The sequence below is a fragment of the Homalodisca vitripennis genome, chromosome 5, assembly GCF_021130785.1.
Source record: "Homalodisca vitripennis isolate AUS2020 chromosome 5, UT_GWSS_2.1, whole genome shotgun sequence".
In the NCBI taxonomy this organism is placed as follows: domain Eukaryota; kingdom Metazoa; phylum Arthropoda; class Insecta; order Hemiptera; family Cicadellidae; genus Homalodisca; species Homalodisca vitripennis.
The window spans coordinates 37,038,710-37,057,512 of NC_060211.1; the positions used below are offsets into that span (position 1 = coordinate 37,038,710).

At 34.4% G+C, this 18,803-nt stretch overlaps 1 protein-coding gene across 2 annotated transcripts in view; it reads left to right on the plus strand.

Annotated features, from left to right (window-relative positions):
* LOC124362003 (facilitated trehalose transporter Tret1-2 homolog) overlaps nucleotides 1-18,803 on the plus strand; it is a 49,574-nt gene that overhangs the window by 14,881 nt on the left and 15,890 nt on the right. For both annotated transcript variants that reach the window (XM_046816135.1, XM_046816136.1), the window contains exons 3-8: nucleotides 2,141-2,276; nucleotides 10,852-11,037; nucleotides 12,254-12,453; nucleotides 15,860-16,085; nucleotides 17,182-17,393; nucleotides 18,065-18,330. In XM_046816135.1, coding sequence (XP_046672091.1) covers nucleotides 2,141-2,276; nucleotides 10,852-11,037; nucleotides 12,254-12,453; nucleotides 15,860-16,085; nucleotides 17,182-17,393; nucleotides 18,065-18,330 — 1,226 coding nt within the window. The remainder of the gene's footprint in view (nucleotides 1-2,140; nucleotides 2,277-10,851; nucleotides 11,038-12,253; nucleotides 12,454-15,859; nucleotides 16,086-17,181; nucleotides 17,394-18,064; nucleotides 18,331-18,803) is intronic.

An 18,803-nucleotide genomic window follows, 5' to 3' on the forward strand; every position in this document is an offset into this window, starting at 1 on the left:
ACTACAAGAGAGCTAGTGTTTTGTTTACATTTACGCGTCTGGTGTCAAGAATATCATCTAGGTTTTCCAGTTTACAAAGGGTCTGAATGTTGGTAACAATGGTAACATATTGAGTTATTTCAATCTCACTATGAAAAGTTAACTGCAGCCAACAAATTATAATGCAATTCACACTTCCAATGTGGAATATGTAACCCGGGAATCTCATATTAATTATCTTGTTCGTTCGGTTTTCTTTCCTTATGGGTAAAAGATTTAATGGCTTAGTGGCCACTTTGGATCAGACTATATGGCCTCTACAACCTCCTAGGTGGGACAGAAAAGTTTACTTCCTATATAGATTTTACAAAAAACCGATCGCCCCTCTTTTAGCATTACAAGGCAAGGGCCAGGTTGGCATTCCCTAAAAAAAGCAAGAAGAAGGTTTGGAATCATATTACTCTTATAAAAGTGCTTAGTATTTAACAAAGTGTCTACTGGTACAGTAACATCTTTAAAGCAGCATGCCTATATTATACTTGGTATTAGAACTACCATGACGTAAATTAACATTACGTAAGCTTCAGCTAGACCTTTGGAGAAAGGAATTCCCCAAGGCCAAAGTATAAGACAAGGTACATTATTAAGATGCAAACGATGAATGTGCATACGGTAATGCAACATATACAGATCTGCAATGTTACACAACTTTGGGTTATATAAATGTGCAATATTACTACATCCTGCCAGCCTCACTGGAATTTTACCAATTTTTAATACGTTTTTAATAATTGCAGTAATTATCAAGTTTTCTCCCACAAGTTTTTTTTTAAATTCCGACCGACTTCTTCATTGTTTAGATGCACCAATTAAAATCCATACGAATCAGTCGACTCCTGGGGTTTCACTCCAAAACTACGCTGTCTTTCATATAATTTTCGTCTTCATTTCACTCTTTAAACCGTATTAATTTCACTAAATTCTTCGATTCCACTTAGATTATAGTCTAAAATGGGACTCTCACGTAAACTATCTCCTAAAGCAGCTTAATTCAGCAATTCTTGCGATGATATAACTATCTTCACTCGTCTCCTAGAAAACTCTCCGGCTGGGTTACAGTGGCTTATTCGATTCAGGAATTAGATACGGCATAATGTTCCTAAGTCTTTGTAATGCCAGTTTCTTCTATTTCTTTCTTATGCCACCAAAATGGGTAAGAGAACAGTTTGGGGATTGAGCAAACGGGAATGATGTAGGGAGTTCCACTGACCAAATGGCATTCTACTATCGGTTATACCTTTATTTTACTATTCCATGGTATATATATTTTTCAAAACAGAAATAATTACAATGTTTTAGATTAATTGTACAACATAAGGCCCAAAAACCCCTAATAATTTCAAACTATCTTTATTAAAAAATGTAATCAGCAGATTTTTATTCATTTTCTTAGAAGGGATGATTTCATGATCTAATTGATCTATAAACTTTTAGTCTTTTTATAAATATAACTATGTTATTTTTGTTGAATATACATATCAACTCAAAATGGAATCCACGAATTCCGAACCTATACACGTTGAATAGTTGAGATGTATTGTTAATTTAGTTACAGACACTCAACAAGACTTTCCATCGTGAATTAGTTGTGTAACTAAAGAGTCGAAGAGAAGTATTTAGGCGATGGGATACAGAATTAGGACAGAGGAACACCAGGCCTGCAATATTTAGATTAAAAAGGCCCAAAAACCTGGATGCGATAGTAATTACCCAATAATACCTAATGAAGTACGTCATTGCACGGACATTATTGGAAAACTAGTTGCGGAAGCGAGTAAGTGAAGAGACTCGGTTCAAGGTGAACCCTGAGAATGAGAGATCCTAAGCCCTTTACAGGGTAAGTTCTAGGCTAAATGGTAAATAGGAGCACAAACTCTAGGAAAACTGAAGGCCATAGAATCCATAGTATAGAGAAGATCTTGAAAATCAGTAGTAGTAATTTTATCACCCTGAAATTTTCGAAATTTCAAGATAAATTTTTAAAAACTTCCTAATAAGGTAAGTTTTCGAAGTGATCTCTATCAAACTGTCGTTAAAAACCTTTTCATGAACTCAGTGAACTCACACCGAATACTATTGTAATAAAACCATTTTGTTCCAGGTGCTGGCTACATGTGCTCAGAGCACATTACTATTAGAGCTTGGCATGATGGTAGGAGTTCCTACCATCGTCATTGCTGCTCTACTCAACTCCGAAACAGGACTGTCCATGAACTCTACGCAGGCCTCTTGGTTTGGTAAGTGCTTTTCACTAAAAATATGCACTATCATGTTATCAGCGTTGTCAGCTAAAAACCACACTACTTTTTTGCGAGTAATTCCGCAATTATTATTAAGAAAAGGGTTCGAAAAATATCAATCACCACCTAAACCACCCCAATGCCCCAATGTGATTTTAGGGGTGGTTTAGTCAACACACTAAAATTATTGATAAATTGAAGCTAGCGACTCAGTTTAATAAACTCTGAAGAATTTATACCTGGATTGTTTATATCTGCCAGTAGACCTATACAGTACATAACGCAGCTATTGTGGGAAGGGTTGATTCAATGTCAATACTGTACATTAAATCAATTTGGAATTTTGCGCTGACGAATACTTGACTCCTAGAATCTGGGGTCATGATCATCTGAAGAGATCCAAAATAAGTAGGTGATGAAGAAGCTCAAAGTTAAATCTTTATATCGTTTTGACATCAAATTCACCATGAATACAAAGTAAAGGGTAATCGAGGTGAAGAACTTTTTCTCATCAGGTGTACAATTGAGTGAACTACGATGTTTTAGACACAATCTCTAAACACGGTCGATCAACGCGGTACTAAGAGGTAGGTGAACTGGAGCTAACTCAATATTGACATTGAATTAACTTTTTCTGCCGCAGCTACGTTATATGAGACACTAGTTTGCTCCAGAGATGCTTATCCAGAGGATCTCAAGAAAAGGTAACTTGAATTACTCACGCTTACCCATCTGAAATATCCTGTCACTTCTTAAGTCATGCAGATAACCATATACGTTTAAATGTATTCATACAGGACATTTCCTCAGCTACTTCCTTTTGAAAAACAAAATATTTGGTTGGAGACAAACAGGTATTTCACTACCCTAGAGTATATCATTTATGTGTAATTAATATATTTACTAAAAGTTCTTAGTATGCCAGACTACATGCCGCGTAGCCTCAACTGAGCTTTATGTGAAGCTAGAATAAAATGTATAGTTATGTTCATAAGCGTAGTTGAAGTTTACATATCTGCAGCTCAAATTCTGTTGGAGATATCACATGCGTGGAAGATTCTACTATTAGCCAAATTCCATAGAGAAAAAGCAACAACCATGATGTTACCTATGTAGAAATTAAGATCCTTGCAAAATTTCATGTCTATGTCTCAATTTTTTTCCAGTGGTGTTCTGTGACACATAAACACATACTGGTATCCTTCCAAGGAATCGATATTGCTCAACTAATAATAGGTTAATTTCATATGAAAATGAAATATGACAGTAATTAAATGAACCATATTTAAATCTGAATCTTTGTATCATAATGCTTAGCCATCAATCTTTCGCGAAGGCAACGATGATTTTATAATTAAATCACAGTTTTCTTACAATATTACATAACCAGATGTTGTCTGAGGAAATTATAGCACATCTACTAAATTAACTGAGGACTAATATTTTGAGAAAATATTTGGACCTTATTATGTACCAATTTACTGCTTTGTATTTACATAAAACACGTTTTTCGCTATAAAACCCAATTTTTGCGGTCGAGAACCTCAAATTAGAAACCAGTTGACCTTGGGACTGAGAGGCTCTCTTCCTCATCACAGAGTTGGAGCAGGTTCAGACTGCTAAGAGGATACTCCTGCGACCAGTGTTCGTCCTAAGGTGATAATCATTCAAGGGAACGGGTGGTGAGTATTAATTACTAGGACGTCAGTATTTAGGTATTCCTGTCACCTGTGCTGCACTGCATGGTGGGGACTCTTGGTTACAAGGTCGCGTCATGGAGTCATTCATAACATGGACGACGGGCGTAGCCGGCTGACTCATGATGAGCGGATTATTTAAATTGGATTCTTTCATTCTCTCTCGTTTCTTGAATACTCTGAACTTACAATTGCGTATGGGTTAGCTGACTGATATTGGCATCAGATATCAATAGTATATCTATAAAAAGATTGTTGTTACGTCAGAATTATGCAGTGCACATTTTTATGATAAGTGATCATTGTCTTGTATAAATGGACAAGAACCTTATAAATTGCACTTAGTCCTGTAAAAACCTTTGCGCTGCTTCCGGAGTGACAAGATATTCAGGATAGGTAAGATTAGGGAGTAGGGGCCGCCTACTATCGGGATCCATGAGGACACTACATCTCAAAGTCATGTCTGTCCGGAAAAAGGAGACTTCAGCTCTGAGCCAGCTTCTCCAGTCAAAGTAGGCAGTGACTTAACCTATCGAATTGCCCATGATTCCCAGAATCTCGAAATTTGCGGTTAGTGATGTGCCACTCCTGGAAATCCATAAGATTGTCCTGGTTGAAATGACACATCGGTTTTAGCTGTGCCCAGTATTGGGTTCAACTAGAATGTATAAACCAGCCAGAAGTGATCCCTGCTGGGTTTTATAAATGGTAATAGTCTAATTTAATTCGTTAATAAACGTTGAATCACAAAGAGTACTTGTTCCACGGGGACTCGAACTCGGATCTCTCACTTGCCGGGTGAGTATGCTACCACTACACCACAGAGCCCTCACTTTTACGATTCAATTATTTTGTATTTGGCCTTATATGTCAGGTATGCGTTTAAATAACCAAACTAACGTATGAACGGAAAACCAAATACCTGTCAACCGAAAATTATTAACATTAATTAAATTTCCTTTAAATGGCAATAGCCGAATTTACTTTTTCAATAAACATTGAATCACAAAAAGTACTTGCTCCGTCAGGAAAAAATAACTGAATCATAAAAAGTGAGGGCTCTCTGGTATAGAGGTAGCACACTCACCCGGCCAGTGAGAGATCCAGGTTCGAGTCCCGGCGGGACAAGTACTTTTTGTGATTCAATGTTTATTGAATAATCACACACACACACACACACACACACACACACACACACACACACACACACACACACACACACACACACACACACACACACACACACACACACACACACACACACATATATAAAAAATATATATATATATGTATATATATATATATATATATATATATACCGGGTGAGTTTTTTAAAGTGATCCAATAGCTAACTTTTTAATTACACAACTTAGCACCACACTTTAAATTTGGAACTTGCTCAATTGTAAGTTTCACTCAGGAATACACTTTCAAATTTTTTGAAGAAGGCCGCCATTTTGCAATATGGCGGCCAACTTTAAAATCTTTTATGGAACACCCTATATTTTATGTTGATTTTAGATTCTACCCTAAAAAATAAGACATTTTTGCTTTTGAGAGTTTTCAATATCTCTAATTGTTTAGGAGCTACGTGGACTGGAAGTTTTCATATTTTTTTCCAATATGGCAGCCAACTTTAAAATATTTTATTGGACACCCTGTATTTTATGTTGTTTTTAGATTCTACTCTACAAAATAAGGCATTTTTGCTTTTTAGAGTTTTTCTTTATCTCTAATGGTTCAGGAGCTACGTGGACTGGAAGTTTTCATCATCAGTCCGAAAAAAATCCGAAAACTTCCAGTCCACGTAGCTCCTGAACCATTAGAGATATAGAAAAACTCTGAAGTTCCAAATTTAAAGTGTGGTGCTAAGTTGTGTAATTAAAAAGTTAGCTATTGGATCACTTTAAAAAAACTCACCCGGTATATTTATATACAACACACATATGAATGTGTAAAATAATTGTGTAACTGTACTACTATTGCTGTACCTAACAGTTCGTCTAAGAGTCTAACATTATATATTTAAAATATTTTGTGAAATTAAAACCGATTTACCTACCATTCAAACATCAAGATGCTTATGATCTTAAAATTTACATTTTCACTCTTAAGGCCATCCAAAAAATTATTATGCAGGAAACTAAAAATGATATTGCTAACACATATCTTACTAGTAACCTCCTTTCTTTCAGATGTGATCGGTTAACAAGAAAACATATTTCAAAAATAAGACTTTAAGTTAATAACAAAAAAGAATAAATTACCGATAACTTTTTAATTACTTGTATTATACATTTTACCTTAATTACTAACAAGGTGGAAAACGTTCAGCGCCGATTTCGTATATTCTTCACCATCTATAAACATGATACAAGTAAATATAGGATTTAGAAGTTTACTTTTAGTCGGAATTGGTAATAATTTCCCCCTGAAGTTAAACGGCCACGGAAAATACAGCGGGGAAAGTCGATACGTTTATAGTAATCATAAATACAGGTTGTTCTAGTATCTACTGGAACACGGATATGTAAATAATGTACTTTTAGTTACGAAATGGATACAACTTTTTTATTCGTACATTTGATGAGCCACAATTATTTCCATTTATTCAGTATAAAACCTACTCTTGTAAATGTATGTTTAAGGCGAGAGAAAAATATATTTTACAAATTTACGTTCAAAGAAAGTACTTTAAATATTACTAATAGTAGAATTTCCAAGAAATCCTATTTACTATTTTAATTTACCTCTTATTTTTCTCAGTAATTAGTTTTGCTCTTAATCTAACTAAAAAAAAACTGAAATTCATTTGAATATACATATGAAAAATATGTTTAACTGTTTAAATTCACTATTCATTGCCAAAGGAAACGACCAATTAAAAGCACTAAGAAAACCCTTTGTATAAGAATAGACTATTTTAATTATAGGCATATGTATATTTCAAACCAAAGTAACACAGCTCCATGTTTGAATCCAGCATATTTAGCAGGTGGTCACAAAGATAAATAAGATGAATACATCTAAATAATGGAAAACATGCTTTCTGTGGAAAAAATTGAATTCCATATTAGGCACCTATATCAGTAGCAAATCTTGTTGTGCGCCAAAAATGCAAAATAAACATTCTCGCTTGCAAAAACTTCCCGAACTTGTTCATTTGCGAATAATACGTCACTTCTGCAACATATTTATGAATCGAATCAAGGTATTCAATGCTAAAAAGGAAATCACCGCCGAACCGGTCCTTTTGATTTAATCCCCGCCGGGAACAGTAAAACAGGGCCTCAATCAAGCAAAAACTAGATCTACAGCATGTTCAAGACTTGCAGTACTTTATAATCTTGCCCCCATCGTATTCTTGGCAGCTATATGTAATCCATTTAAGCATTGCAGAATTTATGGGCAACAGGTCGTTTACTTCAGCTGGTTTAATTACAAAGTTATTAATTTAACTTTTAATTCCTACATATTTTCAGGCTTGCGTCATAACTGGACTTAACGGACAACATATGGAGTAAATTGGCTGACTGCAGTGATAAAATTCATCAGGTTACATCGTGCTATAACGGAAATATATAACAGTATAACGCACACTATGAACCAAGTAATTCATTTTCTTTTCTTCTCCAATTTTAAAATCCTGAGGTACTAAACATTACGTAATATTCAACTTTCTGCATTAGAACATAAACACCAACCTTCCTTAAGTGGCAGCTTTTAAATTACCATTTGATTTATGGTATTGACAGGTAATGGTAGAAATAAAAGTGGTTATAATAACACAGTAAAGTTGCTGCTGTCAAGTGAAGCCGTTCGTCTAAGGAACTTTCATGAAATATTCAGATTACGTAGGAGTTTAATTGATGACTGTTACTACACCGCTTTCAGTCACTTGCCAATGGTGCAGTGTAGTGGGTACAGCGGTTTCAGCGATATCAAGCAACACCGAGCATGGCTGCAGTTTGGATGGGTGACCGCTGAGCGATACTGACCTTGCAATGTTCCACCTGCCCGGCCATCGGTATCCGGGTTACGTGTCAGAGAGGGCTTCTTAACTCTAAATTCGCTTAGCAATTCAGCAATTAAAATATTCTATACTTTTACTTTACATCTTGCACGACTGTGTAGACATGCCAAAATTATATTGAGGTCAATTGACAATTATCATAATCTTTTAAAGCCTAAAAATTAGAAATCAATGAAATCGTAGAAGGATTTTGGAAGTTTTTATATCTGTATATATATTTACGGCAAATGTGTTTTAAATAAAAGAAGTGGTCATGCAGTCCAAAAGTAGGTTCAAAAGGATCTCAAAAACTCTCCTGAAACCTTTACAATTCTTTAAAACACTCAATCCTACGATTCGATTTATGCTTTTAGTAATGTACATTCTTCTGGGTTTGAATAAAAGAAAAACATTTAAATAATTGCAGTGGGCACGCAAACAGTTCCGAATTGATTTGTCCGACCTTGCCGTGTAACAAGTCAGCTACGTTAGACGCATATTAAATTACCTACTGTACTCGCGGATTTTGAGAAACATAAATAAATGGTTGAAAATACTTCCATATACTTAATGAAACTAATTTTACCTTGATTCTTTGTTGGAAAATAAGAACATGTGTGATAAACAATAACACGTTTTCAGAAGTCTACCGTACAATCATTTTTACTGTATTGAGATAACCACATGCCTCACTCCTAAGGTTTCATAACTTATGTAGCCGCTCCTAATTACCTAATAACTTATGATACCTACGTTAACGTAACATATAATTACTACCACCTGTTTGGAACTACATCAAAGAATGATTTATTTGACATGATTGAGGAAACTAAAGTAAATGCAATGACGGTATCATATCTTTTTATCTTGTGAAGAAAACGAAAACAATGAATAAAGACTGCAAAAGAATACTTTATTTTAATATGTCTTAAAAGCTTTTCTTAAAGTGCCTTGAATTGTATTCCTCAACGTTTGCTTATATTACCAAATCAGATATTTATACATTTCACCCTAAAGTATATAAATAATATGATCAATCTTAATTAGAATCAATCTCAGATATTAACTAGCAAGGTAATATCATTAATATCTTACATTATGTTGCGATATATATTGTGTATTATGTTAAACATATTTGTTTGATAGTAAAAACAAATAAAAAAAAGTGCGAACCAAGGTTACAAGATCATTCAGTAAAGTATCAGGTGTCCTGCAAGGAAGTTGCCTTGGACCCATTTTCTTTATCACGGTCAAGTTTATAAATCCATAACATAAATTAACCAAACGATCTGCACAACATTGGTTTTTCTAAGTGTTTCTTTATAACGGGCAACATTAATTCCTGGGGCATAGGAAATTTACAACTGGTAAATTATACTCGTATAGATCCATGCTATTCTAATAGAAAAATTACGAAACAAAGATGGTACTATTTAGTAATGATCGTGTTATGATATCAGATTAACAGATAGTTTCATTTTAATATCTTGGTAGCAGTTGTTTTAAAAGGTAGTAAGCATAACATAAATATGATAGTAATTGAATGGGTTTTTTTCCTTTAAAACCGTTTAAAACTTGAAAAATACAAATATATACTGTATACATAGTAAGTACCAAACGGAATAGTATAAACCTTTACAGTCGAAAACATTATTCTTGCGTTCAACGTCAATTTCAAGATTGGCATAGTATTATATGTTTCAGATAAAGTCTACTAACGATTAATGTCTTTAGCTTTTTTGTAGCCTACTTTTTTTAGGAACATAAATTTTCAAAGTTTATTTGTAACAGGTTTCACGTTTTTACCTTACTTATAAATGTTATTTCTAGTGTTATGGTTGGAAATGTGTTGGTAATATAACTATAAGGTAAATAATATTTTATTGTTTAGTATTCATATGAGCTAAACATAGCATTTAAGTGATGTAATGTTGATCGCAGATCGTACTTTTTCAGTTTAAGAGTCGTTATACGTAGTTGAAGTATGTTACTTGAAATTATTTAAATAATAAAGTATTCAAAAGAGCTTTCCCTGGGTCAATAGCATTTCGAATGGTGTAAGTGGAATTGCAGAACTAGATACAAAAATTTACATAACACGCCACCTGGTCTGGGTCAGGGCTAAGGCCAGTCTCTTCGCAGCCGCTGCAGTCTGTTACATAACTATAGACCACGAGAAGGCGGCGGCGTTGCCACAGGTTCACGTGATTGCACACGTGCAGATTCCTTCTTCCCAACATCTCTTGAACTTGATACGTACAAACACAGCTGAATTATCTTCATACGAGGTTTCGTATCACATTCTACAACAGATGCTTGACTGATCTTGCTTGATTTAGGTATCTCAAAATAAAAGTACACTTTTTAACGTGTGCTTCTTGTAATACCACGAATACTATAACGACCAGTAAATTCTACACTGAACTATTTTTATAACTGCGTGTAATGGACAATACACGCTCAAATTACAAATTAATCAGATATGCTTACTTTATCCCTTCCCTTATACACTTTCGTCGAGAATTCGAATATTGTTTGCAACGGACATTTTATAATCAAGATATAAAGCTGATCGTTCAAGATCGAGTGGTTTGAGAATTTCTTAACTTCTGTTGATTCAATCCCGTTTTTAAACTACACGTCACTGATTTTTTTTTATCCTTGAGGGTCTCAATACCCATCATATATTTATGACACAAATTATCACGCCGGGGTCCATCTTCATCCACTGAACTCTTCAAATTAGTTTATACCTCTTATATATCATGGTGTAAGGAGACATGTCTCCTTACACCATGCTTATATGTTATGACTGGTTTTTTATAACTTACTACTTTCACATCTACTATCCTTCAACTTCCAGCTGGTATCATCTTCGGCGTTCAGCCTCTAGGGAGCGTTCTGTCCGGCTACCTCAGCGAGGTTCTGGGCAGGAAGCGATCCATGATGCTAGTAGCTGTGCCTCAGCTGATCGGCTGGTTGCTGATGTACTTCAGCCAAGACTTGTTGATGATCTACATTTCTGGGTTCATGATGGGATTCAGCATAGGTGAGTGACTCAATGCATCAATTTCAAGAGCACAACGTTTGTCTCAAATTTACCAATACATCTATAATACCCTACTTGATATTTGTGAACATCAAGAATTACTATTATATTTTTTAGTTTATGTTATACGTTTTATAACTTAATGTAACATAAAGAGCATTTTTCTTTTTTCTCAAGAACAAAGTCTTTATAAACATTGTTATATAAATAACTAGTGGTTTCACATGCTGTTTTGTATGATTTCCATGTATATGAGTACTTGGATTTCTCAAGCCAATGATTAATTTGCCTGGCTTTCCCAATCATTCAGTTGTATACATACACAAACTTAATAGACTATTTTGAAAAAGTCTACCAACATGGGTTTTATAACAGTTTGTTAAATTTATAATAAAAGTTAGAGAGTAACTTTATCCTTGATAACTGCATTACAGTACTGACCAGGCACTGGATACTTAATATTTGCTAAAAATTATAGTTATAAGGAACTAGTAGATTATATTTTTAGCATTTTTTGTTAGTAACTTATTTTTTATATGTTTGCATATTTATAACATATGCAAACATTTAAATAACTTAATACTGTAAAACTAATGGTTTTTCACTTGATCGTAAATCTGTTTTCACATAAATTGGTAGTAAATTTCTCAAAATAAACAGAAATCAATAGATTATAAAACAATCTGTTGAGAGCTAGAAAATAACTTACTACAAATCTTACTAGAAATTTTAGTTTTATTATTTGAGCATTTTCTTCTGAGTTCAACAGTAGCTGCAGAAAACTTTGAAATAAGAAGTGTTGTTACTATAAACCTTAACTCTATGCTTTTAATACTATAAATGTAAAAAATTTAAAGTAATAGTTAAATTAATTAAAAATATTGTTTTTTCTGTCGTAAAGCAATGTTTACACAGAACAATTGATTCAATTTAACAGACTCTTTTATTTAATAATGTATGTTTGCTGTAATAAAACTTTAAAGACAAAGATGGAATTTTGCGCCACTATATAGACCACTGGGGAGATTCTCGAACTCCTATATGTAACTGAACCGAACCAGGGACCCTAAGAACGTCGATATAAAGTTCAGTACAAATTTGTCCAGTAGTTCTATGTTATTGAGTAACACACCAGACGAACACGAACACACATACAGGCACAATAGTCACTATTCTGTAATCCACTGAGTAGGATAACACTACTTTTCCTTGGTAGGATTCATGGAAGCTCCTTCTCTGTCCTACGTGGGAGAGATATGCCAACCACACTTGAGGGCTAATATGTGTTCTCTGACGTCTCTGAATGTGCCACTGGGCTACCTCGTCATGTATCTTCTGGGAACTATATTGGACTGGAGAACGACAGCACTGTGTAGTGCTGCCATGCCCATTTTAACTGTCCTTGCTATAACACTGGTAAGTTATCCAATTTTATAACTAATCCATTTTCACTTTCCCATGATTCATACAGTTTTGTATAGACAGTTTCCAATATCAAACTTCTCTATTTTTATGAAATAAAAGCATTTAGATAATATTATCGATGGATAGTAAAAACGTTAAAAATAATGAAGAATAAAGGTATCTGCAGCAAACTGTAGCATCAGATGATCGCAATCCTGGCAGCCTGAGATGAGGATCGACCATTTGTTAAACATCAGCAAAATACAATAAAGCTCCACTCCCTCGCGTAGTTGTGGAGGTATATTGTGGTTTCCTTCCAGTTTTTGGTTAAAATTTGTTAAATAAATATATTCTCTACTCCGAGGCAGTAACATTTCAAGATTTTTATTACATCAGCAATTTGTTCAATGTGGTAGGATTCCGAAACATGCAGGCGATAAAAATACAGTCTTTTTATTTTTACAATTTTTAAAATATAACAGTGATATTGTATAACATTTTACTGCTGTATCACTTCATATACTGTGTATTTTTTTATAAAACTGGAATTTTAATCTTTTACATATGAAAACATTAAATAGTTTACAAACTGATGGTTTTTTTTTTTTTTTTTTTTTTTTTTGACGTGATCTTAAACTTGATTTCAAATTAATTGGCAGTAAATTTATTAAAAGCGTCAATCATATAGTGAATATTATAAAATTCCAAACAAAGAATATAGTATACCCAGAAAAAACGTATTTGTGTTTTTCAACTAAAACTTTCTAAAATAAATAATAAAGCTTGTTGGAAATTCCTGGGATAAAAAGTTTTAACCAGTTGAAAAACATTGCCTCACTGTTTTCAAAAGACACTGAAAGAGGAAACTCTCTTCTCTTTTTTTATGAAAACAACCTGAAGCATAATAAATAATCGTGACTTTCTTATTGGCTCAACCAAAGATAATTCTACGTGAAAGTAATTCTGAACTTTTTTAGTGATCAAAAAAACTTTCAAAACTTTGATTTTACGACTTTGCAATGATATAAATCCCATATCATTGTTGTCTAAAATTATTTTTCTCATTCTGACAATCTTCTCTTTGATTAAAAATTAAAACTGTCATCTATGGACGCTGCCCCCTTGGATCCGATTTTTTTACAAGAGGATTTTATGTACTAAATTTAACAAAATTGAGCAAAATATTGCATCTACAGTGCTTACAGACAAACATTAAAATTTTCAGTTCCATATCGTGTATTATACTTCTCTGTAGTAAAATAAAAGCAGTAAAATGAAGGATTTTTAAAGTGTTTACTGGAATTGATGATCATATATTTGTTTACGAATACTTTCAACAACACTCGTTTATTCCTAGAATGTATTAGTCTGATTGTAAGCCATTTGTGCCGGTTACCGTCCGCACTATAGCAAACAATAATATCGTACCTCCACTTATTTGTCTTGTTTGATAAAAAAAAACTTAGTAATTTTATAACAAGGTAGTAATACGCTTCACCACGGGTACGTATTACGGTTCATTGATGTTATATGTAACATTTTAAAGCTATAGATTATTCCATTATACTGCATTTAGTACTATGCCACATGTTAAATTTGATATAATTGCTTACAACATTATTTATTCTGCGACTTTCCCATTGCAATCATGGTTACCAATAAGACCAACGAAGTAAATAATGTTAAACAGCACTCAGCCAAATCCTGGAGTGACATCGGTTTGGCTTGTGTATAACTGTAGCTTCATGTTATATTTAAAGTCTATATGCCAGTTCGTTATCTAGATAAGAACAGACTGACAGAAATTATATTTTACAGCCCATTAAGCGATAAAGCTCAACTGAGACGTTTTTATGTATCATAAAATGATTTAAATTGAAAGCCAGAGTTGATAAAGCAAAATAACTGACAAGAATAGATTAAAATAATGTTAAAACGATTGATCAACGACCAAGTCAGTAGAACCGAAAATCGGATTTTGTAAAAACGGTTGATTTTATTATTTGGGATTAATTTTAAAAGTGATTAAAATCGGATTAAGAAAGAAGTTAACAAAGATCATTTAGGAGAATATTGCAATCTTTAGAATTATTTTGTTATGAATGTTTATTCCGACAGATGGAATTTATATTTAGTTAACCACTTAAGCCATTTATTTAGGTTTGAAGAATGGTGGATACAACCTAAATTTCAGCTTAAATTTGCATAAAAAATTTATTTAAAGCGAATAGTTTAAAACCATTCATGAAATTTCAGCTACGGAAGCCAAACACTATTGATATTAGTGCCTCTGCACAAATAGCATACCGAATCTCGTGCAAAATTCACTTAGTTAAATCGACACATTCAAGTTCCGACTATAAACAGTTTTATTCCTATTCAAAAGGCAGTAAGTTGGTGGATTTAGTGTGGCAATAAGTGGAAACTCGGGGTCGGGAATAGTTGGCGGTGTTTGGCGAGGGGATGCGGGGCAATAACACCCGGAGTTTATAGCTCCCCGCAGTCACGACCCCACTTGTACAGGGACTAACTGATATCATTGGGGTAACAGCTCTTCATACATTATATAACAAGTTTAGTTTAATTTAGGAAAATATTTACCAAATCTAGATTATAAATTGTTATTTTTAGCTGAGGTTAGCGCAGGCTGTCACTCCATGGGCTGGAAAATGTCATTTCTTTCTGTCTGTCTGTCTGTTTCTAAGCACGAAAACTATCCGACATCTTGAAAATTAAATGTTTGTAGACTAGATGAAGCTTCATTTCTATGTAGATGACACTGAGATTGATGATGTCATTGCACTTTATTTGACTGTAGCAAATATTTTACATTGGTCTCATGGCTAATTTTGGTCCGAACAAGAAATTTTTATGACCATCATAGGATACTTTATCGTGTGATTTAAGAACACATGTAGCATTTAAGAACTAAATTATCTATAAACGTGACATGTTGCACGACACCTCAGCGATGCCTATGATGCGACAAAATAAACAAAAGGCATTTTGTAATCATCCCGAAATAAAAACTGTAAAAATATATACTTTTATCTTCAGCCATTTTTACTCGGAGCTGATTAAAAAATTGCTTATATTGCTTGTTTAAAATGCATATAATTTCATTTGGAGTGCTCAAGGAACTTTTTTCTACTTTTTCGTATTCAGGGAATTTCCTTAAAGAAAGAATAATTTCCAAACACAAAGCTGATTTCACCACCCCAAAAATGGTTTCAGTGGTGGATAATACTATTGTAATGCATAAAATATGCATTGTGATACTATTACATCACCATTTATAGTGGTATCGCGATCTCTAATGTAGTCTTTCGTCAAGGAAACAAGTTTCTGCTATCTTTAGAATTGCATCTATAATATTCATTCAGAACAAAGGAATAACACTTTTCTGAATTCCGTGTAGGTTCCAGAGTCACCGATGTGGCTGCTGAGGAAGGACCGGAGGGTGGAGGCGGAGGCAGCCCTCTGCTGGCTGAGGGGGTGGGTACAACCTGCAGATGTGAGGGCAGAGTTTGCCTCCCTGCAAGATTACAGTGAGAAGTCCAAGATGGAGCAGTGTCAAGATAACCCCCAGACTCGATCTCCCAAGAAGGGTCAAATATATATCGAGGTGCCAAAGAATGGAAATGGTGAGTTACGTACCAAAAGGTATTATTTTAATACATAAATGCATAATATATACAAGAGTCTGTTCTATCCTTTAATTGTTCATCAGAAACAGGATTTTTACACGCACGTGTAGCTTTTATGGCTGCATGACTGACACGGGTGTAAAGATCAATTAAGCCTCACATTCTAGGACTTCTCTCTGTCACGAATAATCTCGATGCCCATCCAATTATGTTAAGCCGATTTCGGTGATTCTGCCCAATACCTTATTATGATATATTGGTGACTACCATATAATTCACCATAATCTTTCAATAAGAATATATTAAGTAGGATATATTTCATTCCTTTGTCTTTTCCTTGCATAAGTTTGTTTTTGACAATAGAAGGACTGTAAAGGAAAACGGATTTTTTCCGGACATTTGCCATCTTTTAGTGATACAAGAAATCAGTAACACTATGTTTCGATATTTGCAATCTGATCTCTTCTTCAGGTAGCTAATAACTAACCTAACACATAAAACAAACTAGGTTAAAATAACGTGACGATTGCCATTTACTGTTGACCTTTGGTCAGTCATAGGTGGTTGGTTAATGAATACAGACTTATTGCGACCTATATTCTGTACTTCAGATTTAATAATTAGTGTTGTGTTTTGTTTTTTTATTAAGCGCATGTTTTAGAGCTTGTGAAGTTGTCACACAACATAGTGGTTGTCATTCCTGACTTATGCGTATCATAACGCTCTGGTATGATTTGTTTATTTTAACCTAGTTTGTAATTATGTGTTAGGTTATTTATTTACCATAAGAAGATATCAGATTGCAGATCTCGAAACGTAGGTTTACTGATTTCTTGTATCACTAAACGATGGCAAATGTCCTTCAAGCAACGTCGAGCGTTGCTGCTGCTTGGATGGGTGACGATTGAGCGATCCTTGCAAGCAGCCAAACTGTCAAGCCGTTGGTGGTGATTCGAAAACCACCTTTAAGCCGTTGGTTTTCAGGTTGTGTTGGAGAGAGCTTCTTAAACCCTAACTTCGCCTGCAACAATAAGGCATTCTTTTATTTTCTTTTACTTTTTGATGCCTGATAGTACAACTTCTCTGCTTTCAGGCCCAAGACTAGAAGAGGGCCGATCACCGAAAGTGGCTCAAACGTTCTCGGAGAAGCTGAAGGATCTCTCACGGCCCGAGATGATGAGACCGCTCCGCCTCGTCGTCTTGTACTTTTTCTTCTACCACTGCGGTGGTCTGACGGGCCTCAGACCTTACATGGTTAAGGTGTTTGGACAGCTGAAGCTTTCCCTGGATCCCTACTGGCTGACCGTAAGAGAACTATTAATCACAGCTTAAACTCTACCATCATAAGCTTGACCTTAAAAAGTTATCCGTGACTAAAATTTAGCAATAATAACTCCTAATTTTAATGAATTCTTTTTTAAAGTCCAGATTCATTTCTAATCAACTAATCACTTCCTTCATCCAATATCATAAATTCACAAATACTTTTCTTATGCAGAATCATAAACCAACTAACCCTTTTTATGCTCAATCATGAGCACACCAACCCTTCTCTTATGCAGAATCATGAGTACACAAACCTTATTAGAGTTTATATTTAGTACTATTCATCTTTCTTTGCCATTACTAAAGAAATTTTTATGCATACATTTTAAAATTTATCCTAAATCCATTTACTCATTCCTATATTCATTTTAGTCCCAATATGATTACCATAAATTCCACACATTTGCTTTCTTCCACAGATGATCATGTACATTAGTGTATTCTTTCACGTGTACATCAATATGATATTAAGTTTTCTTGAATATTGTTGGGTCCTCAGAAAACATTAGTGTGTATCCAAGTTATCTAAATACATAGAATCCAATCTAAGAATACAATTCATTAACCAGTAACGTTCTTTTTAACTCAAAAATAACAGTTACATCTTGATATAAATGGGACGATCCATCAGTAATAAAAGAATATTTCAGGTGGCCTCCGCACTACTGCAGATATCTGGTGCAGTGGTCTGCATGTTTACCATCCACAGGATAGGCAAACGCAAAATTTCCCTTGTGTCCATGAGTGCCTGCTCGCTGTCCGTGCTGTTGCTGGGGTGCTACGTGCTGCTGCTAAGATACGGACAAATCGACCAGCCGTTGGTGCCCATGGTCCTCTTCGCCACTCTTTTCTTCTTCACCAATCTCGGCATCGGCCCTGTTCCATGGGCCCTCATCTCAGAGGTCTTCCCGCCAAGGTACATTCATTTAGCTTGTCCAGTACTTCACGCGAACATAGGTTAGAACGGCCAAAAGTTATTGGAGTTATTGAAAAGGAAATTATGAGATTACATTTTCTCTTTTCTAAATCAAAAAGCGACAAAAATGAACGTTAGAATGTTTATATTTTAAAAATACATGCAGAATTAGTAGCGAAAAACTTGTAATAAAAATTGTATAAGCACATAATTTTTTTATCGGCAGAGAAATTTTTCTTAAGAAAGAAATTAATTGTTAGCCTCGCCAGTTTTGGAGGAGCCGAAGTGAGGGGGTTACAAAAGGTTTAATATATGAAAAAATAATAACTTGTCCCAAATACCCATAGATAACCATTGCAACATTAAAATTGTAAAGCTGAGCCAGTTCCAGTTTTTTTTAACGATCGTATCTCTTAGTAACGTTACTTATCACTGTTTTTATGTTTGTCCTAATTAATTTGTATACGACTGCG